This window comes from Macaca mulatta, chromosome 1 (assembly GCF_049350105.2).
Source record: "Macaca mulatta isolate MMU2019108-1 chromosome 1, T2T-MMU8v2.0, whole genome shotgun sequence".
Taxonomy (NCBI): Eukaryota; Metazoa; Chordata; class Mammalia; order Primates; family Cercopithecidae; genus Macaca; species Macaca mulatta.
This window is the reverse complement of record NC_133406.1, coordinates 236,927,341-236,951,822: the sequence shown is the minus strand read 5'-3', so window position 1 is coordinate 236,951,822 and position 24,482 is coordinate 236,927,341. Positions and strand designations below refer to the sequence as shown.

Genomic DNA, 24,482 nt, shown 5'->3' with positions numbered 1-24,482 from the left:
CTCATCTCCATGTGGCTTCAAATCAGCCAGTTTCTTCAGCAGTGAACTTGTTTTGACAAGTAACTTATTCTAGGGACCAAACCCTCAGGGCAACTTCGTATTTGCTGTGTCTTTTTTCAGCGATTTTCAATCTGCTTTCTAAGGTTTCAGGGATGGGCTACACTTGCATGTTTATTAAAGTAAAGGTAATTGACAAATTGCTTTTAAATTGTAATGTTGAAATAAAGTGACAAAACATCGAGTGATCTTTTTATTATATTAATATACTCAGGGTGAATTAACCCTTAAGCCCTAAAACAACAACAAAAATATATTACTTAGATATTTTGTAATTCTGGTACTTGAAATAAAGACAAATAGAAAACTATGTTAAAATATTAAAAAGTTGCAAAATTTCATTAAAAGTATTTACATTTGTATTCTAATGCTAATTTATACATACCATTCTTTTAAATTAGATTTAATGGAATACCTTAACAGAAATAATAGAAATAAATATTAAATATTCAGAACATATTCATGAGTGAAAATTCAATTATTAATTAGTATTCCTAATTTAGACATTTATTTATGAATGACCAAGGGATTTTACAGTTCCTTTTACATTTTTTGTATTTGATTCTTGGTCCCTTAACAATGTATAACCCTGTAAAACTGTCAGTAGCCACTAATCACTGGTACAATCATTTCAACAAAAAACACAGGATCGGGCCGGGCGTGGTGGCACACGCCTGTAATCCCAGCACTTTGGGAGGCCAAGGTGGGTGGATCACAAGGTCAGGAGTTCGAGACGAGCCTGGCCAATATGGTGAAACCCTGTCTCTACTAAAAATACAAAAAACTTAGCTGGGCGTGGTGGTGGGTGCCTGTAGTCCCAGCTACTCGGGAGGCTAAGGCAGGAGAATCACTTGAACCCAGGAGGCGGAGGTTGCAGGGGGCCAAGATCACGTCACTGCACTTCAGCCTGGGCAATAGAGTGAGACTCCGTCTCAAACCCCCACCCCGCCAAAAAAAAAAAAATCCCATGATTCTTCTGTAAATAACAAAAGAGGAACCTGTTTTAAATGAACCCAAGTTTGCTTGTCAATCACTAAAAATGAAGTCTTTTTATAAATATTTTCTTTAAGTTACAATATATAGAAAAAGTATATATGTGTGTGTATATATATATTTCTTTTTTTTTTTTTGTATATATATATTTCTTAGAAGTTTTGATTGGTGAGAAAAGAATAATTCCTTGGTTAACTTTTCTCATTCTTGTTCTGTATAAAGAAATGTTTTGTCTGTATTTTTAAAATTGATTAGAAAATAATGGCCAACATCTCTTTGAAACCAGAAAAGTCATTTTACAGACATCTTGGCATCTATACTCTGTTTTGTCTAATAAACTTTAAAGTATTTCTCTCCTTATACTTTTTATTTTTTGAGATGGAGTCTTGCTCTGTCCCCTGAGCAGGAGTATAGTGGCATGATGTTGGCTCACTGCAACCTCCGCCTCCCAGGTTTAAGCGATTCTCCAGCCTCAGCCTCCCAAGTAGCTGGGATTACAGGCATGTGCCACCATGCCTGGTTAATTTTTGTATTTTTAGTAGAGATGGGGTTTCACCAAGCAGCCAACGCGCCTGCCCTCCTCTCTCCTTATACTTCAAACACATTTAACCCGGGCATGGTGGCTCACGCCTATAATCCCAGCACTTTGGGAGGCCGAGGTGGGCGGATCACGAGGTCAGGAGTTCGAGACCAGCCTGGCCAACATGGTGAAACTCCATCTCCACTAAATATACAAAAAATTAGCCGAGCATGGGGGCATGCACCTCTAATCCCAGCTACTCGGGAGGCTGAGGCAGGAGAATTGCTTGAACCCGGGAGGTGGAGGTTGCTGTGAGCCCAGATCGTACCATTGTACTCCAGCCCAGGCGACAGAGTGAGACTCCATCTCAAACAAACAGATAAACAACATTTAGCAGAGTATATATATATTTTTGAGATGGAGTCTTGCTCTGTCATCCAGGATGGAGTGCAGTGGCACAGTCTCAGCTCACTGCAAGCTCCGCCTCCCGGGTTCATACCATTCTCCTGCCTCAGCCTTCCCAGTACCTGGGACTACAGACGCACACCACCAAGCATGGCTAATTTTTTGTATTATTTTTTTTAAAGTAGAGACAGGGTTTCACTGTGTTAGCCAGGATGGTCTCGATCTCCTGACCTTGTGATCTGCCCACCTCAGCCTCCCAAAGTACTGGGATTATAGGCTTGAGCCACCGTGCCCGGCCAAGCACTGCATATTCTGAAAGGTTCTTGGTAGGTCTTATATCTTACTCAGTATTCTGAGTCAACCAGAGGTATTAGTTTACCAAACATGGAGATTAATTCATGCAAATTCATGGTTATTAATGTATCCAGGCCAGGGAGTACATTGTTCAAACAGGGATTAGTTTTTAGATATTTTGTTGTTTCACACAGTTGGCAACTAAAACATATTTATAGACTCATTGCATTTATACAAGCTGCATCAACCCAAACCTTTCTAACTATCATTTTCGAAGTTTGCCCATGCAACACCAGTGAGGCAAGCATAAGCCCTGAGCACTGGGTGGGAGGGGACTGCCCTTCAGTCCATGGTAGCCTAGGCCCCTGGGAGCACAGGCTGGGGCAGGGAGAGCGTGGACGCTTCCAGACAGACCCTGACTCCCTGCACATGGCTGCCTGGATGTGACACAGGCCCAACCAAAGCTATGGACGAAACCCCCAGCTCACTCCTACAGGAGGGGATGAGTTAGGAGACTGTTTTTTGAGGGTTGATTTCATCATTTTAAGCAATGTGTTGGTGTTTTAAACATCCTATGAACCATTTGAAGAAAGTAAACTTACGGGTCCAATCACAGCACGGATGTGGAAGGGGTGGGAGGCCCACACCAGCGGGCTTCTGCCTGCTGTGAACACAGGGTGATCAGGTGGAAATTCATTTAACAGTGACTTCCTCCACGTCTTCAGGAATTCCAAAGTGTGGAGAACGTGAAGTGCCTCTGAGCACAGGCACGGGAAGGGCCCACACCTGTGTCCACCTCAGTTCCAGCAGGGAGCGGATGCCTGGCACAGAGGCAGCACTACTGGAGACGCATCCAGCAAGGTGCGCGCTGAGGTGGGACCAATTCTCAAAAAAACTACAATTTAAAAAAAGATGTTCTCTTTTGCCTTTATTTCTTGCTGTAGTGGGAGCGTGAGTTCTGCTACCTGGGGCTGAGGGCACTGGGCAGCAGGCCTAGCGGATGGGGCCTGCAGGGAGAAGGCACGGCTGGAGGCCTGTGCACACCGCCACTCTCCTGGAACCACTGCTGGCCCAGCCACAGCCCTGCGGAAATTCTACTGCGTGTGGCAGAGACCGATGTGCAAAAGGTTTCTGGTGAATGTTTTATGGAAATCACTCCAAGCACTAAGGAAAGCGGGACCGTGCCTGTGCTGACCGGGGCCTTGCGCTAGCGCCCCCCGGGCGGTGCTCTCTGGCTCTCTCCAAACAGGACGCCTCCTCTTCTGATTCTAAGGAAGGCCTGAGACAGCCCTTACGAAGGCTTAACGTACAGTGCGGCCAGGTCCCGGCGCTGCACACAGGATCTTTGGTTAGTTCCACACATATCGTTTGCACGAGAGCTGACGGCACAGACATGTAAGAGGCGTGCATGGCTGGGAGCCGGGGACGGCAACCAGAGCATGGGGTCACCAAGGCCAGAGAGTTCTGGAGAAATGGTGTAGAATCAGGAGATCTGCTCCGTCCCTTACAGAGACAAAGGAGCCCGGGCACCGCGTCAGCGCCTGGCATGCGTCCTGCTGGAGCTCTTGCTCAGCCCGCCCTTCGGGGTGGGGATCTTGCTTCCGGCCTTTGACCCCGAGGGGCCTGATGCAGCCACAGCTGAGCTTTTCCCTGCAGAGCAAGCACAGGACCCACATTAGGAGGGTGCTCCTACCCATGGACCAGGTGCAGAACCTGCGGCCACAGTGTGAGTGGCTGGGAGTGATCAGACACCCAGCAACACCATCCGAGGACCCATGCTGATGGCCGTCACCTGACTACAGGAGCCAGGGCTGAGGCTGGTGGGGTCTGCTCTTCAGTTTCCTTTTTTTTTTTTTTTTGAGACAGAGTCTTACTCTGTCACCCAGGCTGGAGGGCAGTGGTGCCATATTGGCTCACCACAACCTCCACCTCCTGGGTTCAAGCGATTCTCCTGCTTCAGCCTCCTGAGTAGCTGGGTGCCCGCCACTGTGCCCGGCCAATTTTTTATAGGGTTTCACCATGCTGACTAAGCGGGTCTCGAACTCTTGACCTCAAGTGATCTGCCTGGCTTGGTCCTCAAAGTGCTGGGATCATAGGCGTGAGCCACCGTGCCTGGCCAGTGATGTAGAAAGAGCGGAGGACTGGGGTGTGAATCCTAGGCCAGCCGCGGAGCCTTCGCACTGCATAGGCCGTTTGCAGGTGAAGGATTTTGGTCACGCGATTATGATTATTAGCCTGCTTACTAAGGAACCAGAACATGAAGAGAGGCTGGGATGCTGTTTTTTTTTTTTTTTTTGCTTTTAAAGGGATATTTAAAGGGATTTTTTTTGCTTTTAAAGCCATGTTGCCCTGGCTAGGGATGGTCTTTTGAATAAGTCAAAATGGAGGGACGCAGACTCCACCCGCTCAGCGCCGCTGGCCCTCACCTGGCTGCAGTGCCGGGGCCTTCTGCAGAATGTGTGTCTTGCGCAGGTTCATGGTGCAGCCAGCGGGGCCCATCAGGTGAGCTTTCCACGCCTGCAGCGGAGGAGGCATCAGTGTTAATCAGGTAAGACGGGCCTGGTGCGCTGCCCCAGACCCAAAGGACTCGCTGTGCAAGCTGAAAACGAGGGGCGGCTGCACCAGCAAGAGCTGCAGAAGAACGGCTCCCTCACCTGGGCACCTCCCTTCGGATATGTCATGATACCCTCTGTGATCTGTGCGGGGCACAACTCAGGAAGCACCAAGTCCTGTCGCCAGGCGAGCCTACATCTCACGTCCCCACCCAGCCACACAGGGCCCTTGGCGTCAGGGTCTCCGAGCACAGCGGGAGCCTACATCTCACGTCCCCACCCAGCCACACAGGGCCCTTGGCGTCAGGGTCTCCGAGCACAGCGGGAGCCTACATCTCACGTCCCCACCCAGCCACACAGGGCCCTTGGCGTCAGGGTCTCCGAGCACAGCAGAGCGTGCACACAAATGCAAGGGTGAGAAGCAGCGTGCCCACGTGATTACATTCCAGGCCAGAAGACAGAAGGCGCCAGGCCCCGCGGGCTCCCCGCCAGCCTGCTGCCCGCGGTTCCTCGTGGGGTCCCCACTCTCTTCATCCCTGTTCTTCCTGAGCCACGCCACATGCACTCGCCCTGCAGAACGCGGGGCTCACGCAGGCCTGACTGCCTGGGCAGCCAGCTTCCTTCCTTCAGGACCACCTGTGGGACCGTCTGCATGGGGACAGGGAGCTCATCCCATCCCCCTGCTGGATATAAACGCGGGACCTGTCTTCTGATTCCCCGAGTCTTCTGGACATGCGGGTTGTTCCTGGTTTCTTCCCTTCTATTTAAACAACACTCGTGAAGCTGGGCGCAGTGGCTCATGCCTGTAATCCCAACACTTTGGGAGGCAGAGGCAGGTGGATCACTTGAGGTCAGGAGTTCAAAACCAGCCTGGCCAGCTTGGTGAAACCCCATCTCTACTAAAAATACAAAATTAGCTGGGCGTGGTGGTGTATCTCATGTCCCCACTAGCTAATCCCAGCTACTCAGGAGGCTGAGGCAAGAGAATTGCTTGAATCCAGGAGGCGGAGGTTGCAGTGAGCCGAGATCACATCAGTGCACCCCAGCCTGGGTGACAGGGTGAGACTCAAAAACAAACTACACTCCCCAGGGACATTGCTCCAGCCACTCTCCCATTCTCTGGTGGACCAGGCTCTCCACTAGACATAGCCCTGCTTCTCCCTGGCTCCTCTCTCACTGTCACCAGTGGCTGTCACTTTCTGGCTGCCTGTGGTAGCCCTCAGGATGCTGGAGCACTTGCAGCCCCAGCCCTGCTCACTCCTGTCCCGCTTTAGCTGCTCTAGGCAGGCCTGGGTTCTCATGTCTCCAGGCCACCAGCAACCTTCATGTCCCTAAAGCTGGGGCGCCTTCTCATCAGGACGTGGCCCATCAGCACATGGGGTGCACTTGCTCCCTCCTCCCCTGTGGAGGGACACGGCCTGCCCTAAGGCTCCAATTCCTCCCTCCCCAGCACAGCGGTGGCGGGTCCCTCTCCATCTCTTGAATCTGGGTGATTGTGGCTTGCTTTGGCTAATGGGACAGTGGCAGACACGTGGCAGGGCAGGCTGAAATGAACTCATGTGCCTGGGCTCGTCTCGCTGTTGCCCTCTGTCACGCCCAGGCTGGCGTGCTGGGGTCAGACACATAAGCAAGGCTGAGGTGCCGCAGCTGCCTCCAAGACCATCCTAGATCAGTCTCCAGCTGCGGACCCCAGGCACACATGTGTGAGCCCAGTCAGGGCCAGCAGAGCCACCTGGCTGCCCTGTAGCCAAGTGCAGATGCAAGAGCTGGGCGCCTGTGATCAGCTGAGCCCAGCCAGGCCAGCAGGGCATCGTCTCTGATGGGCTGTGCTCTGGGGCCTCCAGGACGCCACCCTCGTCAGGCTTCCTCCCCAGTGTGTTTCTTCCCCAGAGCCTGGTTTGCCTTCTTACTCCCACTCTACCTGGGGCTTAGCCTGTGGGCCTCTTCTCTGTCTACACTTGCTCTTTAGGAGAGCGCTTCCAGTATTATGACCTTAAACCCACTTATTATACACGCTGACAATCCCCACATTTCCACATATGTCTACCGGCCTGCGCATCTGACAGGCATTTTCACTCCACAGCTCCAGGCGAAGCTCCTGAGCGCCCTGGGTTCCTGACCGCGGTCACCGCCTCACCATGTCATGAGGACTCCACCGGCAAGTCCTGGGTCTGCCTGCAGTGCGTGTCCAGAATCTGACCCCTTCTTGCCACTCAGCTCTCTGCTACCACCTGACCTCTCTGTCCCACAGGCTGCTTTCAACAGAGCAGCAAAAGTGGCTGGCGTGGGGCCCGCCAGGTCATGCCCACTCTTCCGCTCAAACCCTGCAGGGGCAATGCCTTCCACTCACTTTGAAGAATAACGGTCAATGATTTTTCATCCCCAGTATTGCCTTCCAGTCTATTTATGTCCTTTGATGGAGAGGAGGTTCTCACCTTTTACGATTTAATAGTTTTATTACAAAATGAGTATACAGTTCAGTAGTGTTAAGCACATTCACGATGCTTAACTCCAGATCCCTTTTCATTTTACAAAACCCAAACTCTGCCCCAAGGTTCTCCATTTTATCTAACTGAATTGATCAGCCTCTCCCATCAAGGCTTAAGCTTTCTGTGTCCTGTTTGAGAAATCCCTTCCTATTCTGAAGACTATTCTCTTATCTCCAGCATCTCCTGAGAGATTCATAATTGGGCCTTTCACATTTGAATCTAAGATCCACTCGGAGCTTTCTTCTGAGCAGTGTGGAGGATGTCGAACTTCACTGTTTACCCCCCTTCACATCATTCAGAAAAATTCTGAATGATTAGCATTAGGATTAGCACACAAGGACTTTAAAGCAGATACCTACTATATTCGAGGACTTAAACGTGCAACGAAGTGCTATTGATCTATTAGAACCCGGGCAAACTTTGAAAACATGTTAAGTCAAAGACACAAAGGCCGCATAGTGTCCAATTCCATTTACAGGAAATGTCCACAGTAGCCAAATCCATGGAGACCAAAACTAGACAGATGGTTGCCAGGGGCTGGAGAGGGGGCTGGGGAGAAAAGGGGCGACACGTAGGCAGTGCTGTCTTTTGGGTGATGGGAAAGTTCAAACGTGTGTGGATGGCTGCGCAACCCCGAATACATGAACACCCACTATCTGTACATGGAAACGTGTGTGGATGGCTGCGCAACCCCGAATACCTGAACACCCACTATCTGTACATGGAAACGTGTGTGGATGGCTGCGCAACCCCGAATACCTGAACACCCACTATCTGTACATGGAAACGTGTGTGGATGGCTGCGCAACCCCGAACACCTGAACACCCACTATCTGTACATGGAAACGTGTGTGGATGGCTGTGCAACCCCGAACACCTGAACACCCACTATCTGTACATGGAAACGTGTGTGGATGGCTGCGCAACCCCGAACACCTGAACACCCACTATCTGTACATGGAAACGTGTGTGGATGGCTGCGCAACCCCGAACACCTGAACACCCACTATCTGTACATGGAAACGTGTGTGGATGGCTGCGCAATCCCGAACACCTGAACACCCACTATCTGTACATGGAAACGTGTGTGGATGGCTGCGCAACCCCGAATACATGAACACCCACTATCTGTACATGGAAACGTGTGTGGATGGCTGCGCAACCCCGAACACATGAACACCCACTATCTGTACATGGAAACGTGTGTGGATGGCTGCGCAACCCCGAACACCTGAACACCCACTATCTGTACATGGAAACGTGTGTGGATGGCTGCGCAACCCCGAACACCTGAACACCCACTATCTGTACATGGAAACGTGTGTGGATGGCTGCGCAACCCCGAACACCTGAACACCCACTATCTGTACATGGAAACGTGTGTGGATGGCTGCGCAACCCCGAATACCTGAACACCCACTATCTGTACATGGAAACGTGTGTGGATGGCTGCGCAACCCCGAACACATGAACACCCACTATCTGTACATGGGGAGAGGCTGTGCGGACTAGATCTCTGCAAAGCTGTTAAAAACAGGTGATCTTAATGAGTGAACAGAGGTGAATCTTGGCAGAGAAATGAAACCTGTAGAGAAATCCCAGCCAAATACAAACACTGGAACTGGAAAGTACAAGATTGGAAATGAAAAATTCACTTAACGGAGGACTGGAGATGGAAGGAGAAAGGGCGCGGGGCCGTTCAACTAGAACAGAAAGGGAACACCGGACAAAGCCCCGTGACCCACAGAACAGATACAGTAGTCTTCACACTCAGGCAGAGAGAAGGGAGGGAACGCTGAAGAGAGGAAAAACATTTGGAAAACGAATGGCAAAACAATTCACACAAAATGAGAAAGACGTGTCTCAGCAGGCTGGAGTGGCAGAGTCTCCTCCTGGCTTCCAGGAAGTGAGCTGTCCAGCAGAGAGGCCTCCGGTGCTGAAGACGGTGGGGGCCTCTAGGAGCTGAGTGGCTCCAGGTTGACAGCCCCCAAGAACATATTACTGCCAGCTGCTGGGATGAACCTGGAAGCGAGTCCTTCCCTAGCAGGGCCCACAGATGAGAATGAAGCCTGGCTCCGGACCCAGGGAACCCACGAGGTAATAAGTGAGTGCCTGTTATCTGCTCATGCTGCAGGGTGTGAGGTGATGGGCCAGGCCGTGTAGATAATTAGATACAGGGAAAGCAGATGACACATGAGATACGCCTGCTGACAGCCTTACAGGTACTACCTGTAAGAGGATGTCAATTCAAATCAGATGTTGGGAACAAGAAGGGAAGGAAGAAAAGGTGGTTACTGGAGAATCTGAGTACTGCTCTTAGTAGGGAACCAATGGCAATAACTGAAATCAGAGGGGACGACGGGCATCGCACGGAAGGACGAGTAAAGGTAACAACTCGAATGCAAACACAAAGGCCCCTACATTCTGGAAATAACCAGGGGAAAAGATGTATGTGCAGTGAGAGCTGCTTGTATTGGGTAGAAAAGGGGCAGGATGCCCCGTAGGAAAAGCAGCCTCTGGAGGAAGGTGGATGGAAGTGGGGCAGGACAGCGGCCTCCTCTGTCTGGGGTGGAGGAAGGCAGATGGAAGTGGGGCAGGATGGCGGCCTCTGTCTGGGGTTCTTCCAGGATGCCTGATTCTATCGACCTGGAAACATGTCTTCGGTAATTACAGAACTTAATTCTTTAAAGTCCCCTAGAAATGGAATATAAAATGAATGTATTTACAGTTGGTGGCACTGCCAGCCAGGACTCGCCCAAGTCCCTCCAACACAGGGCCACTGGGCCCCCCGTTACCAGTGGAAGATGTGGTCAGGACAAGAACTGGGAACAGATCTGATTTCCGGCGGCATCTTCTGCCGGCGGTGCAGGTGCCCCTGTGCTGGGGCTGCCCCACGTGTAGTGGGGGCCAAGGTGAATTGGTCGCCTGCAATTCCTGAATTCTGTCTCCTGGGCCATTAGGTACCAGGGCCCATGGATGTAAGAAAGGAGACACAGATGTTGGGAGAGACAAGGTTAAATAAAGCCTGCAGCTCAGAACGGGAAGGGGAAGTGTGTGTGCATGAGTGACAGAGCTTACTTCCCTTGATTTCTCCCGGCTGTGTCCACTGACAGTCCAGCCACAGCAACCCACCCAGCAGCAATGGGCATGAGGCCCCCAGCGCTGTCTTGAGACATCCAGTCCCACTAATGGGAACCAGGCCTCTGTGACCAGATGGCTGATTCCAGGTCCGGGGCAGGAATGCGGCAAACAGGAGGGAACTCTCTGAGGCTGCATGGGTCTCATCCAGGCCTCAGGGGCCCAGCTGAAGAGTCTGCCATAGGCCAGAGCTGGGATAATTCACGCATCACTAAGCATGGTAACTGCAGTGACTGGAACACATCAAATAATTTAAATCCATGGCTCATAATGACACTACAGACAAAACAAAACAAATTAGCTGCCATGGAAGATGCTAGCGACCCAGCTTACTATTCTGAAAACCAGTAAACCAAGGAAAAGAATGAAACCTTCATTCTACCTTTCCAACACAAAGTCTAACCCAGGGCAACCACAGAGTGGATGAGCTTCCATTTAGAGGAATATCCCAGCAGATGAATGAAGGAGGGATGACAGAATGAGGCCCCTCCTGAGCCAGTGGGTTAGGCCCTGAGCATCAGCAGCTGCCGCCGTCATACACATCACGCGCCTCCTGGGGGACACACCAGCATTGCCTGTGAAGCGGCCACACCCACACCGAGCCTGTGCACACCTGATGAGGCCAGAGATCCAACCTCCTGTTTACAGGAAGTACAGGGACAGAGAAACACGTTAAGCACCCCCAAGGGGACGTAGTCAGCAGATCCAGACGATGGTAAGCTCTATAGGGCAAACAGCCTCCTTCCTTTGCCAAGTGAATCGTAAGGAAAAAAAACGAAGAGAATGAACTTGTTCAAAACAGACCAACCAGGTACCGCGTGTGGGCCTTCTATGGATCCCGGTAATCAAACGCTTCTGAGCTGATGAGATGCCGCAATGTGACCGATGTCTGGAAGGCTGAGGCTGCGGCTACGTAAAACAGTCCCGATTCCAAAAGCTCCGTATGGGAACATTTACAGATAAAACAACATGCTGTCTGGGTTGGCTTCAACATTACACGAGAGGGGAGCACGCGGGGGCACGGGAGAAACAAGAGTGGCTGAGCTGCTAGTTGCTGAAGCTCAGTGACCGCTACAAGGGAGAGTCCTGAGGGTTTCTGTTACTTTTCTGTGTACTTTGTGATGCATTTCAAATTTTGAGAGAGAGAGACCGACAGACAGACAGAGAGAGCCAGATAACTGGGTAGACATTATGGCTGAGAGTGGCTGGGGGCTGTCTTCTCTGTTTGGTGTGTGTGTTTTCCGTGGTTAAGAGAAAGCTACAGTGGCTGGGTTGGAGCCATCTTGCTGAAAAGCTGGGACAAGGGGAGCCAGCAGCAGGACACAGTGATACGCAGCAGGTGGCAGGAGCTAAGGAGGTTGGAGTGGAAGTGGCTGAGCCAGATTCCAAAACTGGGTCCTGAGCAGGGCCCCAGGGCTCAGCATTCGCTGCCTGGCATAAAGAGGGCACCGCCAGCCCATCGTGTTGGACAGGGCCCGAATAACTGCCACGGAGCCTTGCACGCCCACGTCCCTCCTCGTCCCCTCCAATGCCAGAGGAGCCGAGCACATGGGGAAGCGGAGGGTGGGCACGTGCGAGCCGGCCATCCCCACTAAGCCTGCGGAGTCACAGCGCAGCGCACTGAGGCTGGGAGAAGAGCTTGGAATCAGGTAGGAAGGAGAATCGTTTACCCAAATAGGCCTAGGTTTTATTAGGCAAAAGGGACTGCGGTGTTACAGAATCTGGCCAAGGTGTCACTGAGGGCCTCAGTATCTGGATAAAAGCAATGACCAGAACAAAATAAAACCATCTCATGCTTGTATCCCGGTGACACAGGCTGGGCCTCAGTGAGTTGAGGCTCCTTGATAAACCATTTGTAAACACAGGGAAGCAAATCATGTGAACACGTAGCTAAACGGAAGAACTGTTCAGACAGGGCTCAGTAGACGCTGTCCACTCCCTGGACACTCATGTGCTGTACTCTGTGGCTGTGGTCCAGCACTAACACCACCACCATCACCATCACCGTCACCACCACCGCCACCACCACTGTCATCCACAGGTGTGTCACCTACTTCACTGGCCCCTCCCCCGCTAGGCCCCTCACCTCTTCTCCAGGGCTGAAGTTCTCATGGCACAGAGGACACCGGTTTGCCAGCTTCTCTGGTTTGGCAGCTGAAATGATTTCAAAAAGACTCAGTCACTCCCTGAATGACAGGTGACAAGACATGCTGCTGGCCTGCCCGCAGGAGCTCTTTAATTCACCAAGCCCTTGCAGAGGCCCAGGAGCAGGGGCACTTCCTCCAGGAGGACACCTGGTGACCCGAGGGCACGGAGCCTGGGAAGGGGTACTCACGGTTGCACTCCTTGTTTTTTATGTGTCTGGGCAGCTCTTCCTTGAAAACAGCCTCGCTGCAACGGTAACACTTCCCAAACCCGTCTTTTTTGTCACATTCCGTCAGCAAGTGCTCCGTCAGGCTGGATATCTCCACCACCTGGATTTTGAAATACAGAGCGAAGCATGTTGCTGAGAAAGCTGAAGCGCCTCTGGCCAGCCTGCAGAGCCTGTGGGTGCCTCCCTCTGCCCAGGGAAATCTGTGTCACCTGCGCATGAAGCGAGCCACAGGCTTCTATCTTTGGCATTTGCCCACAGACTGTCTGGAGTCACTTGTGATGCTTTGTGAAGACCCCATGTCCTTCCTTTCCTGTCGCCGGAGCATTGGGCAGGGGCCGCTGGAAAGGATGGGGAAGCTACGGTCGACCTGAGTGTGAAACTTGGATGAGGACACAGAGTGGCTCAGTGGTTATATGTGTGGCCCTGGGTTCATATCGTGGCTCCCAGCTATTTCTAAGAATGTGCACAGAAACAGGACCACAGAAGAGTTGTAAGAGATTCTCCTGCTACGTTGGTGTCTCTGGCAGAAATGACTTGTGTATACTCTGTAACTTCAGGCCGCAGGACTTGACACACTGTGAGCCAGTCCAACCTCTTTTCTTCATAAATTACCCAGTCTTAGGGATTTTTTTTTTTTTTTTTTGAGATGGAGTTTCACTCTTGTTGCCCAGGCTGGAGTGCAATGGTGTGATCTTGACTCACTGCAACCTCTGCCTCCCAGGTTCAAGCGATTCTCCTGCCTCAGCCTCCTGAGTAGCTGGGATTCCAGGCATGCACCACCACGCCTGGCTAATTTTGTATTTTTAGTAGAGATGGGGTTTCACCATGTTGGTCAGGCTGGTCTTGAACTCCCGACCTCAGGTGATCCGCCCGCCTCGGTCTCCCAAAATGCTGGGATTACAGGCGTGAGCCACCGTGTCCAGCCAGGTATTTCTTTATAGTAATGTAAGAAAGGCCTAATATAGGTGATCGGGGAAGACTTCTTACACAGGACACAAATAGCACGAACCATGAAAAACACTGGTAAGGCAGGCAATGCTAACATTAAAAATGAGTCTTCCTCAAGACACTTAAGACAGTGAAGATGCATGCTGTGCAGTGGGAGCAGGTGGTCACAATTCATGCAACTGACCAAGCACTCACATCCACATGTATAAAGAATGGCTCCAAATCAATAAAAACACATGGACAACCCGAGGTAAATGGGTGAGAAACCAGAAGGTGCTTTGCAGGAGGACAGCCAATGCCTGCAGACAAAAGGACGGGTGCTCCACCTCATCTTCACCAGGGACAGGCACACTGGGAACTCGCCAAGGCAGCAGGAAGCGTGGCCGCAGGGGCACTGTGGGAAGGGAGGCAGTGCCCGTGCTGCTGGTGGCAGTGCCTGGGCACAATCCCTTTGGAGTACTCCTGGGCAGCCCCACTGAGCATCAGCACACCCGGCAATCCCACGACACATCGTGAACCCAAGAAAGTGCATTCCCGTGCATCCTGGAAGACACCAGAACACTGTGGCAACATTGCTCGTCATGGTCCCAAACTGGACACAGCCCTCGTGCACAGCAGCAGATGGACGAAGGCGCTGTGGACACGACAAAGCAAGAAATCCGACATGACACCACATGGTTCTGTTTCTATAAAGCTCAAAGAGCAAGGAGCACCCATTGTGGTGTCAGAAATCAGGCCCCTGCTGACTCTGGGAAGAGCCCTGAGGGGAGGTGGCCGCACAGCATGTTTATGGAATGACTCGCATGCGTTTTTCAGGGGTGTGTTAGGTTTCAGTTACTTTTCTCACAACCTCTCTGAAAATACTAAGCCTTGGGGCAGCTTTGTGACTCAGTCTTTCAACAGTCAGGTGTTCATGCTCATGCAAGCAGCTGGGCGGCTGTGCCCCGGCCTGACCTGTTTGCAGTGGTCACATCTTGTCAGCATGAGACAGTGCTTCCAGTAGTGGAGATCGAGACCTTCCTCTGTGAAGGATTCACTCCTTTCCCCACAAAAAATACACAAACTGAAAGGAAAGAAAAGCAGGAAATAAAGGTAAGGATCTAGTTCCACTGATGGCCGCTCTGCTCCCACGTCCCGAAATTCTGAATTGCCGCAGTCCCTGTGTTGTGTGCAGTTTCCCTCTCATTCCGAACTGCCTCAGTTTGCTCTGCGGGGCCTGGGCTGGGCCTCCCTTGCAGGCAGCAGTGGAGGCTGGGTGTGCCATGTGTTAAAGCACGATAGGAAAGCCCTCGCCAAGGAGGTACCTGAAATCAACGGGCATACGATCCTTCCAGACTTTCACTCAGCATCATCAAGCAGAAAGGATATTTTAAGTTACAATAAAAAGATAAGACAAAGACCCTACATTCTTATAGATCTGTCCTGGCTGCTGTAGAGTAAAAAGAATTTTGCTGCTGTGATAGTCTGTGCCTGTTACGACGGTTTTGACAAACAGACTGGCAACTTCCATTGGGGCAACAGAGGGAAAGTTGTCTCTTTTTTTTTTTTCTTTTTTTTGAGACGGAGTCTCGCTCTGTCACCCAGGCTGGAGTGCAGTGGCTGGATCTCAGCTCACTGCAAGCTCCGCCTACCGGGTTCATGCCATTCTCCTGTCTCAGCCTCCGGAGTAGCTGGGACTACAGGCGCCCGCCACCTCGCCCGGCTAGTTTTTTGTATTTTTTAGTAGAGACGGGGTTTCACCGTGTTAGCCAGGATGGTCTCGATCTCCTGACCTCGTGATCCGCCCGTCTCGGCCTCCCAAAGTGCTGGGATTACAGGCTTGAGCCACCGCGCCCGGCTGGGAAAGTTGTCTTGACGGACTCGGAGTGGATGCTGGTTAGTGGAGAAGGCACATTTCCTACCTTTCATGATGACTACGAAGGGCCAACTAGGGAGGACGGGTTCCCTTTCCAGGGTTTCTGTGTGGCTCCTCACCCTGACCATCGTACAGTGGGTGGAAGACAGCGCGACTCACTTATCTGGAGAGCGCCCGTCAGCCTGACCGTCATATGGGGGTGGAAGACAGTGCGACTCACTTATCTAGATAGTGCTCATCCGGGATTCCCAGAGCTTCGGCAGGGGCTGCTTTCCCTCCTTGAATGTCTGAAGAGATTAAAACAATTTAAATAACTTTTTATAGAAATGATTTTCAAAATTTTAGTAAGCAGTTTGATGTGAGCTATAAAACCATGATACAAGTGAAAAGGTAGCAGTGTTTTCCATTCAGCTGGGAGATGGCTGAGGTGCAGCAGGTGTCCAGTGATACTTGCTGAATGGACGGAAGCCGTTTCCACACGGAGCTTCCATGACATGCATTTACACACCCTGATTCTTTACACACTCCGATTCTTTACACACCCCAATTCTTTGTGCACCCCAGTTCTTTACATACCCTGATTCTTTGGCTTCACAGCATCACTTTCTTTTTCCTAAGACACAAAAACAGTAAGGTCAGGGACAAAGGGCTGCAGTGTGAGTGTGAGTGAGAGCCTGCTGAGGATACGTTTTGATCATGAAAGCACATTTCTGGGTTTTGTTTTAGAATTTCTACTGGCTGGGCAAGGTGGCTCATGTCTGTAATCCCAGCGCTCTGGGAGGCCAAGCTGAGTGGTGGATTGCTTGAGCTCAGGAGTTCAAGACCAGCCTGGGCAACATGGCAAACAAAGCCCTGTCTCTACAAAAAAGACAAAACTTAGCCAGGTGTGGTGGTGTGCCCTGTAGTCCCAGCTACTCAGGAGGCTGGGGAGGGAGGATCACTTGAGCCTGGGAGGTGGAGGTTGCAGTGAGCTGACATGCCACTGCACTCCAGGCTGGCGACAGAGTAAGACCCTGTCTCCGAATAAAAAAATTAAAAAAAAAGAATTTCTATCGAAAAATAACTAAACTTTTGGAAAGAGGAATCAATATGCCCTGTCTTCAAAAGAGGCATGGATACTCCCTCTCCCCTTCTCTCGTAAGCCCCTCCCCTTGGGCCCTCAGCCCTGCCACTCTGTGGAGATGACTCTTGTGGCCACAGATCCCTTCCACGTGGCCTCCCAGTGGCTCGTGACGCACCTGGGCGCCCTTCTCAGTCAGGTAACTCTTAAGCTCGTCCCAGCAGCCCTCCTAGCCTTGAGAGACCCCATCACGTCTTCTCCCTGCCCCTCAGACTCTCCAGCACCACTGCAGTCTCCGTCAACACTGAAAACCGCAGAGGACACACCATCTCAGTGTGAGGGTGCTGAGGGGACTCCCTGAGACTTTCAGGCTTGAGAGGAACAGGAACAAGTTGGTCGCTCTATAGATGGCACTTAAATGATGCATTATAAAGAAGAATACTGTCTACTACACTTATAGAAAATTCAATTTTACATGCTAGTAATTTCTCTCAAACTCAACCACTGACTGTGGAAAACACATGCAGCAGTGTGATTCTAGTTCCACAGACACCCACCCTGCCCCCCAAAAGAGCACAGGTTTATTCCTATTATCATTATTTTTAGACAGGGTCTCACTCTGTTGCCTAGGCTGTAAGTGGTGCAAATATAACTCATTGCAGCCTTGGGCTCCTGGGTACAAGCCATCCTCCTGCCCCAGCCTCCTGAGTAGCTGGGATTACAGGTGCTCACCACCATGTCTGGCTAAGTTTTTTTTTAAAGTTTTAGTAGAGATGAGGTCTCACTATGTTGCCCAGGCTGGTCTTAAACTTCTGAAATCAAGTGATCCTGCTGTCTCAGCCTCCCAAAGTGCTGTGATTACAGGATTGAGTCACTGTGGCCAAGAGTATGATTTTAGAACCAGAAAAGGACTTAATATGTAAATTCTGAAAGTTCTGGAGATGGATGGTAGTGATGATTGCACAACAATGTGAGAGCACCCCATGCCACCGCAGTGTGCACTTAAAATGCTAAGATTTACACTCTGCGTATTTCACCCCAATAATTTAAAAAGAGAAAAAACCATCCCATCCCGTCATTCTCCTGGGAGAGGCCTTCACCAGGCCGTGTGTGGAGGCGCAGGCCTGTACTGGCCTCGAGGTCCCAGCACACCATGGCCCCTAGCACCCTGCAGCAGGGACCCACTGCCTGGGTCTTTCTCCCTTGTCTGCTCCTCCCGGGAGCCCCAGCTCCATGAGGGCGGGACTTTGCTTTGCTGCCTGTTGTATTTCCACAGCCAGATGGTGCCTGGCACAGAGAGGCCTCCATAAACACTGAGCCAATGAGCAGGAGCTGCAGGCTCTCAGGACAGCTGTGTGGAGGCTGTGCAGCCCGTCAGCACAGGCGACCCCGGGACAGACAGTGCTGTGCAGCCCGTCAGCACAGGCGACCCCGGGACAGACAGTGCTGTGCAGCCCGTCAGCACAGGCGACCCCGGGACAGACAGTGCTGTGCAGCCCGTCAGCACAGGCAACCCCGGGACAGACAGTGCTGCGAACAACAGCTCCTGGACGGCTGCTACCTCAGAGGCCACTGCCACCAGGTCCTAGGCTGTGGTGAGGGAGGTGGGAGGCAGGCGCCTGGCAACGGGCTTAGTATGTGCTAGCTCATGGCTGGAGGAAAGCCCTTCAGTTTGTGACATCCGTGTCTTTTGTTTGTGTACTAATCACAATGAGTGTGTGCTGAGCCACCGAGGGTCACTGAGCACACAAAAGTCGTCCACACCACGATGCGGACCTGAGCCAGAGGCTCACCCCCCATCCCAAGGTCTGCCTGCCTCCTTCTGCCTCGTGTCTTTTTCTGATTGTGACTCTGACGTTCCAACATTTGGTGGAAATGTCACTGTGACTTTTCGCCATAGGAAGTTCAGCATCTATTCAGCCACATTTGATCTTTTTTCCCCCATTGGTACCCATTTCTTCTTTTAAAAATCTGTGGTAAGAACACTTGACATGAGCTCTGCCCTCTGAGCAGCTCTGGGTGAGCTGTGCAGCCGAGTGGGCTGCAGGCCTGAGGTGCCAGCAGGTCCCAGATCTCATCCACCTGGCATGGCTGAAACCTCAGGTCTGCGGAACGGAAACTCCCTGTGTTCTGCCGCCTCTTATTTCTTCTTTTAAAGGAAATTTTCTAACAGCTGAAGGAAACTTCATCATAAAATTAGTGTTACGAAGCTAATTCATATCCCAGAAGCAGGGAGGTTGAAGAGGAACACATTTATATTCAACCAAATATTTGTTCCCAGTACACATAACACCCCCATAGGCTTAAAGAGTAAGGGTTCATGGAAACAGAATGTTTACCTGGAACCTTCCCTTTTTAATGCACTGAAGCAGACCTTTATAGTCAAGCTGATTTTTCTCCTTTGTCTCTGAAGGTGGCTGGAGAGCTGTGGAGGAGAGCAGCTCTGTGCCCACAGCCCCTGGTCCCTGCCTAAACCTATGCAGCAGCTCACATCAATTCTGACAGAGGATGGAGGGGCAGCAGGAGTATCTGCCACCCAATTCCACCTCTCCATGGAGGGCTTCTGTCATCTACCCCAAAACTAACCTAAAAAAACAGAAGGAATCAAGACGCTCATTTGCATAATTCCATGAAAAGTAAGTCAAGTATGATGTGATCTATACAGCAAAATACATTGCAGCTAAAAGCACACAGGTGAAAGACGTGTTTACTTCCAACCTGAACTTCAGCCTGAATGTCTTTCAGTGCTGCCAGCTGCCCTTGTAAAGCTTTAATTTCTTCTTTCTTTTGTTTTTCTGCTTCTTCTGTAGCCGCTTTTCTCCGTGCCTGGTGAGAAAATTATTTTTCCATTAGAATAGCTTGTTAGGGTAATCTCAGAAACTGGGAGACAAACTATGGCATATCAACTATATTTCTTATAAATTATAATATTCACTAAGACGAATAACAAGTTAGAAGCAAATCTTTTCCATTGATTTCGTCGGTGTTTATTGATAGATAAACCCGCCATGTTCTCACGGCTATCATTATTCCGTTTGCAGCCTGGGAACCTGAGGTTCTCACTGGCAGAAAGTGGAGGAGCCAGGATCCGAATGCAGGAACCTGTTCTTAGCCAGTAGGCCTGAGCTTCCCATACACATGGCTCCTTCAAATTATGTATTTACTTATTTATGTACCAAGTAACTTCTTCAATATAGGATGAGGTCTTAACTTCACCACAGTTAACTCACCCTCATCTCAGCATCTGTAGGTCTGCCATCTATTTTAGCAAATCCCTCAAAAATTGTTTTGTAGAGAATGTTCTTGCGTGTGTTGCTGTCATCCGGCGGAAGGTACTCCAGAATGGAAGCCTGGTGCTGTCTGTACATGTCCAGAATAATTCTAACTGCCGTCTCGCGGACCTCATACACTCTATGCTCCAGGGAACTCACTGAAAACTAAAGTTGGGAGGGGCTCTTGTTACTGATTCTGAAAATAAAATTAATTTCTTTTAGCATACAAAAAAGGTACATTATAAACATTTGAAAAATAAAGAAATGAGAAAACATCCATATTAAGTATTATGAGGTACTTCAAACCTAAAACCTCACGGATCTACCGTCTCGGTGTAAGCTGTGTTATACTTTCATTACGCTTGTTTTGGATCTTTGTAAGAAACAGAACGCTGTGGCTATAGTGTAATTCCATCCCCACCGTGCGTCTCCGGGGCCCATGGTTTCTCATCCTCTTTGGAGGTGTGCGCTTCTGTGTAGCCGATGTGCAGTTTCAGGTTTTGGGATTTGCGATCCAAACCAGTAAATGTAATGGAAGTATTCCAGAGTCCGAAAACAATCTGAAATCCTAAACACTTATGGTCTTAAGCATTTCAGATCAGGGGCTTCAACCTGTGCCTGATATTCTCCATTACGCTGCTGTTATTGTCTCTTAAAGACAAAGAAATGTTTTTTATGATTTGTTTCTCTCCATGGATAAAGATCTGTACACACCATGTACCATTAGACAGCAGGACGCGTGTGGGGGCCCCCATTTGTTGGATGAAATGCTGTTTTTCTGAAATCAGTCTCACTCATTCCTTCAACAAATGTTGATGAGACCCTTGCCATGCTCCAGGCACTGTGGTGAGTGCCAGGCCAGGTGGTGTGTCACACGCGAGGTCCACTTACCTTCATCACGTTGTCAATGGTGAAGCCCGAGCTCCCAGTGCCCAGGTCTTTCAGCAGCCGGGCAAGGAGGCCCATCTGACTCATTGCCAGGTGAACTGAAGAGTTTGTTTTCAATGGCTGCACCAGGTAGGATGGAATAATTTGGAGAGACTTAACTTCTTTAAACAAGGCCATTTCCTAAGAAAGCCAACGTAATTTGTTAATTTTTACTGGAAAATGCTGGAGGCAGTTTAGTACAATGCAGCATGATCTTAAACTAAACATTGAAGGAAAAAATAGGGAAATACAGAATGATAGTGACAAAGAGCAATAAGAGCACCAATCTGTAAGCTTGTATTTCTATTTAAAACATAACAACGATTAGAAATGAAAACCTGAGTCACAGGAAATAAAACCATGAAGAATAAAACAATTTTATGTGTAATGAAAGCTCTTCAGAAGCGTAATTGAAAACTTGAAGGTTTCTGTTCTCAGTACTCTTCAGCTTCAAGGAAGAGGTTTTCTCATTTCTAAAATTCTAAAAGAAATTATAGTTGTTGCTAGAATCATTGTTATTTTAGTATTTATTAAATGTCAGCCAAGAGTGTATGATTCTGCAGTGATATGGTTACTAGTGGATTAAGACGGAAAAAAATGTAAGTACCATTACATATTTTAATGTCCCTAAACAAACAAGTCTTTATGTAATTAAGATATTTATCACTTTATTAACCAGAGACAGAGAAAAAAATAAGATGTTGAAGCGTTAAGTTGCAATCAGAAATAAACCTGTTTCCAATAGGTCTGTAGGTCCTATCATCTAAAATAATCTCTCATCTTGCTGGCCCAATTCACTCTGTATTTGGGCCTGTGAGTGACTCTGTATAAATCTAAAAGCTAAGAGAAGAAGAGCATTCTCCAGGGAAGTCTGGACAGTAAACTCCTTAATGACAAACAGATGCTGGGAGTGTGTATTTAGTCTGCTAACCAGCACACTGGTGCACAATAATTGTAACCCTCAACAGATTGCCTTAAGGTTATCTGAAATAGAACATTTTAGCACCACCAAACTGCTCAGAAATTAATGCGGCTTAAAAACAATTAAATGAAGCAATAACATGTGCTCATCTGCAACATATCTTTTGAAAGATGGGCCTCCCCACCCCCAAATTCTAGCTGTCTTAACCAGGAGTGTATTGTAGCACATGAGCATGACAGCATTTATTCTTACTTTTTATTAGCATTTGTTTTCCTCATTTACTCTGAAAATTTAGGTTTATTAAATGAAACTAGATCTGTGGTTACTCATATTTTAGAGAAATGACCCCTCTGGATTCTTTTGAGACACAGTCTTGCTCTGTCACCAAGGCTAGAGTGCAGTGGCGAGATCACAGCTCACTGTAGCCTCAACCACCTGGGCTCAAGCCTCTCACCTCGGCCCTCTGAGTAGATGGGACGACAGGGCTGCATCACCATACCCGGCTAATTTTTGTGTTTTTTGCAGAGACAGAGTCTCACTATGTTTGCCAGGCTGGTCTCAAACTCCTGGGCCCAATTGATCTGCCCACCTTGGTCTCCCAAAGTGCTGGGATTATGGGCATGAGCCACCCTGCCTGGCCTGGATTCTTTTTTTTTTTTTTTTTGAGATGAAGTCTTGCTCTGTCGCCCAGGCTGGAGTGCAGTGGTGCGATCTTGGCTCACTGCAAACTCCACCTTCCGGGTTCGAGCAATTCTCCTGCCTCAGCCTCCCAAGTAGCTGGGACAACAGGCATGTGCCACCACACCCGGCTAATTTTTGTATTCTTAGTAGAGAAGGGGTTTCACCAGGTTGGCTAGGATAGTCTTGATCTCCTGACCTCGTGATCCACCCGCCTCAGCTTCCCAAAGTGCTGGGACTACAGGCATGAGCTCCCTCGCCCAGCCTGGCCTGGATTCTTTTTTAAGAAGGATCTGCACATCACAAAATTTTGTGTAAAACTTAATTCATAAGCTTTCTTAAGCCCAAAGGGAGAGTCTTAAGAACTCCTAGACTAGATGAATTCATTAGCTAGTTTAAAGACAGCAAAACATATTTTCACATTATGGTATATAACTGTGTGCCCCCAAATTCATACATTTATCTCTATCTCAATATTTCCCATAATATCTAGCCTAGAGGAGGCACGTTTGGTGAAAGAATGAAAATATTTCGATTAAGACAGTTGTATCTTTTATTTCTTTACCCTCAGATTTTCTATTTTTATATCATTTTCCGCTTTTATTTATTTAAAAAATTAATGGCATATGTTGGATAAAAGAAATGTTGGAAAAACCCAACTGTAGATTTTAACTGAAGTTTATGTCTAAGACAAAACTGACCTTTTAGAGCATAAGTAAAGTGTGATGGCAAATCCCTGAGAATAATGTTAACTGAGTAGAGACAGAATCTTGTAAGGTGTTAAGAAAGCCAGAGAGCTACACGAATATGTTTATCATCTATGGTTTCAAATGCCGTGGTGAAGTTCAGACCTGAATAAAATTTGCAGCTGTCACACGGAGGCGGGCAGAAGAATCTCCAGTTCTGGTGAGCAAAACGGGAATGGTCCTCTCCACACAGTGAGCTGTTTCAAGTTTACTCAGTTTATGTTTAGGAATATATTGTGTAATCATCATTTTCAACAATTTCAAAGAAGCCTGAAAGACCTAAGAGAAAAGGGATAAACACAGATGAGTTACTACAGTGGAATTCTACCAAGAGAAAACGTAGAATCTACTATCAGTAATACATATGAACATTATATTGAAAATGACGTCTCGTCTGAAAGGCTGAAAATGGCAAACTAAAAACTGCTTTCTAAACACAGTACCTTGCATATAAAGGACATATGCTCTTATTTCACTCTGTCATAAATCACTCCCCATCTTCCCTTCATACCAAGTATCTAACAGCCCTGCTTCAACGGGTAAGCCCAAATCTTCCCTTCACACCAAGTATCTAACAGCCCTGCTTCAATGGGTAAGCCCAACTGTGCAATGTCCATTCTTAAGGCCCACTCAGCATTAGAAAAACACTAACTCTCAACCTCATCAGGTTTCATGCAAAGTGAGAACACAAACTGAAGATGTGGTAGCACTGAACCAGGCCTCCACAAACACCTGGCTTTGCAGAACATGTTGCTCGAGACCAGAGATAATGACCCAAGCAAAGGCAGATTTCCCAGACCCTTCATGTAAGATCAGTTGCACAATATAGCTCTTGCTAGAGAACCTCATTTCTTAGTGATTCTATCGAGTTACAGTTGGTGACCATGTCAATGACCAACTGGTCCTCTCTCAAGCTGCTCTGGTCTTCTGTGGTACGGCACATGATCTCATCCACGGATACTGGAGCCAGCACCAGCTGAGGGCACTCACGGAGGTCACAATGTCCTTTATGGCTCTTCTAATGAGAAAGATGGAAGCTCTGAGTGTGTTCTTTAAGTCTTCTTTTGGGGTTCCAACAGGCATTTCCATCAACTTCTTATACAAGGCAAGCAGTGCATCCTCTCGGTAGGACCATGTCTTAGAATAGGCCCCAGCAACCTGCCACAAAACAGGCAGCATTTGCATGACATCACACAACCATCCTCCAATACTACACAACTTGAAGGCTTTGTTTTTTTTTTTTAAAGTAAGA

At 49.0% G+C, this 24,482-nt stretch overlaps 1 protein-coding gene and 1 long non-coding RNA gene across 4 annotated transcripts in view; one reads left to right on the top strand and one right to left on the bottom strand.

The window, feature by feature from the left end:
* Positions 1-1,535: 1,535 nt before the first annotated feature.
* On the top strand, positions 1,536-3,297 carry LOC144336833 (uncharacterized). Its single transcript, XR_013409192.1, has 2 exons — positions 1,536-1,709; positions 2,277-3,297. It is a non-coding gene; the product is annotated as an uncharacterized LOC144336833 (long non-coding RNA).
* Positions 3,183-24,482, bottom strand: part of CEP104 (centrosomal protein 104) — a 43,464-nt gene continuing 22,164 nt past the window's right edge. For all 3 annotated transcript variants that reach the window (XM_077978163.1, XM_015138975.3, XM_077978172.1), the window contains 12 exons: positions 24,221-24,388; positions 23,336-23,509; positions 20,849-21,025; positions 19,916-20,122; positions 19,404-19,511; positions 16,202-16,238; positions 15,846-15,912; positions 14,725-14,833; positions 12,784-12,922; positions 12,535-12,602; positions 4,696-4,786; positions 3,183-3,919 (listed from right to left, as the gene is read on the bottom strand). In XM_077978163.1, coding sequence (XP_077834289.1) covers positions 3,804-3,919; positions 4,696-4,786; positions 12,535-12,602; positions 12,784-12,922; positions 14,725-14,833; positions 15,846-15,912; positions 16,202-16,238; positions 19,404-19,511; positions 19,916-20,122; positions 20,849-21,025; positions 23,336-23,509; positions 24,221-24,388 — 1,461 coding nt within the window. In that variant the 3' untranslated portion in view covers positions 3,183-3,803. The remainder of the gene's footprint in view (positions 3,920-4,695; positions 4,787-12,534; positions 12,603-12,783; positions 12,923-14,724; positions 14,834-15,845; positions 15,913-16,201; positions 16,239-19,403; positions 19,512-19,915; positions 20,123-20,848; positions 21,026-23,335; positions 23,510-24,220; positions 24,389-24,482) is intronic.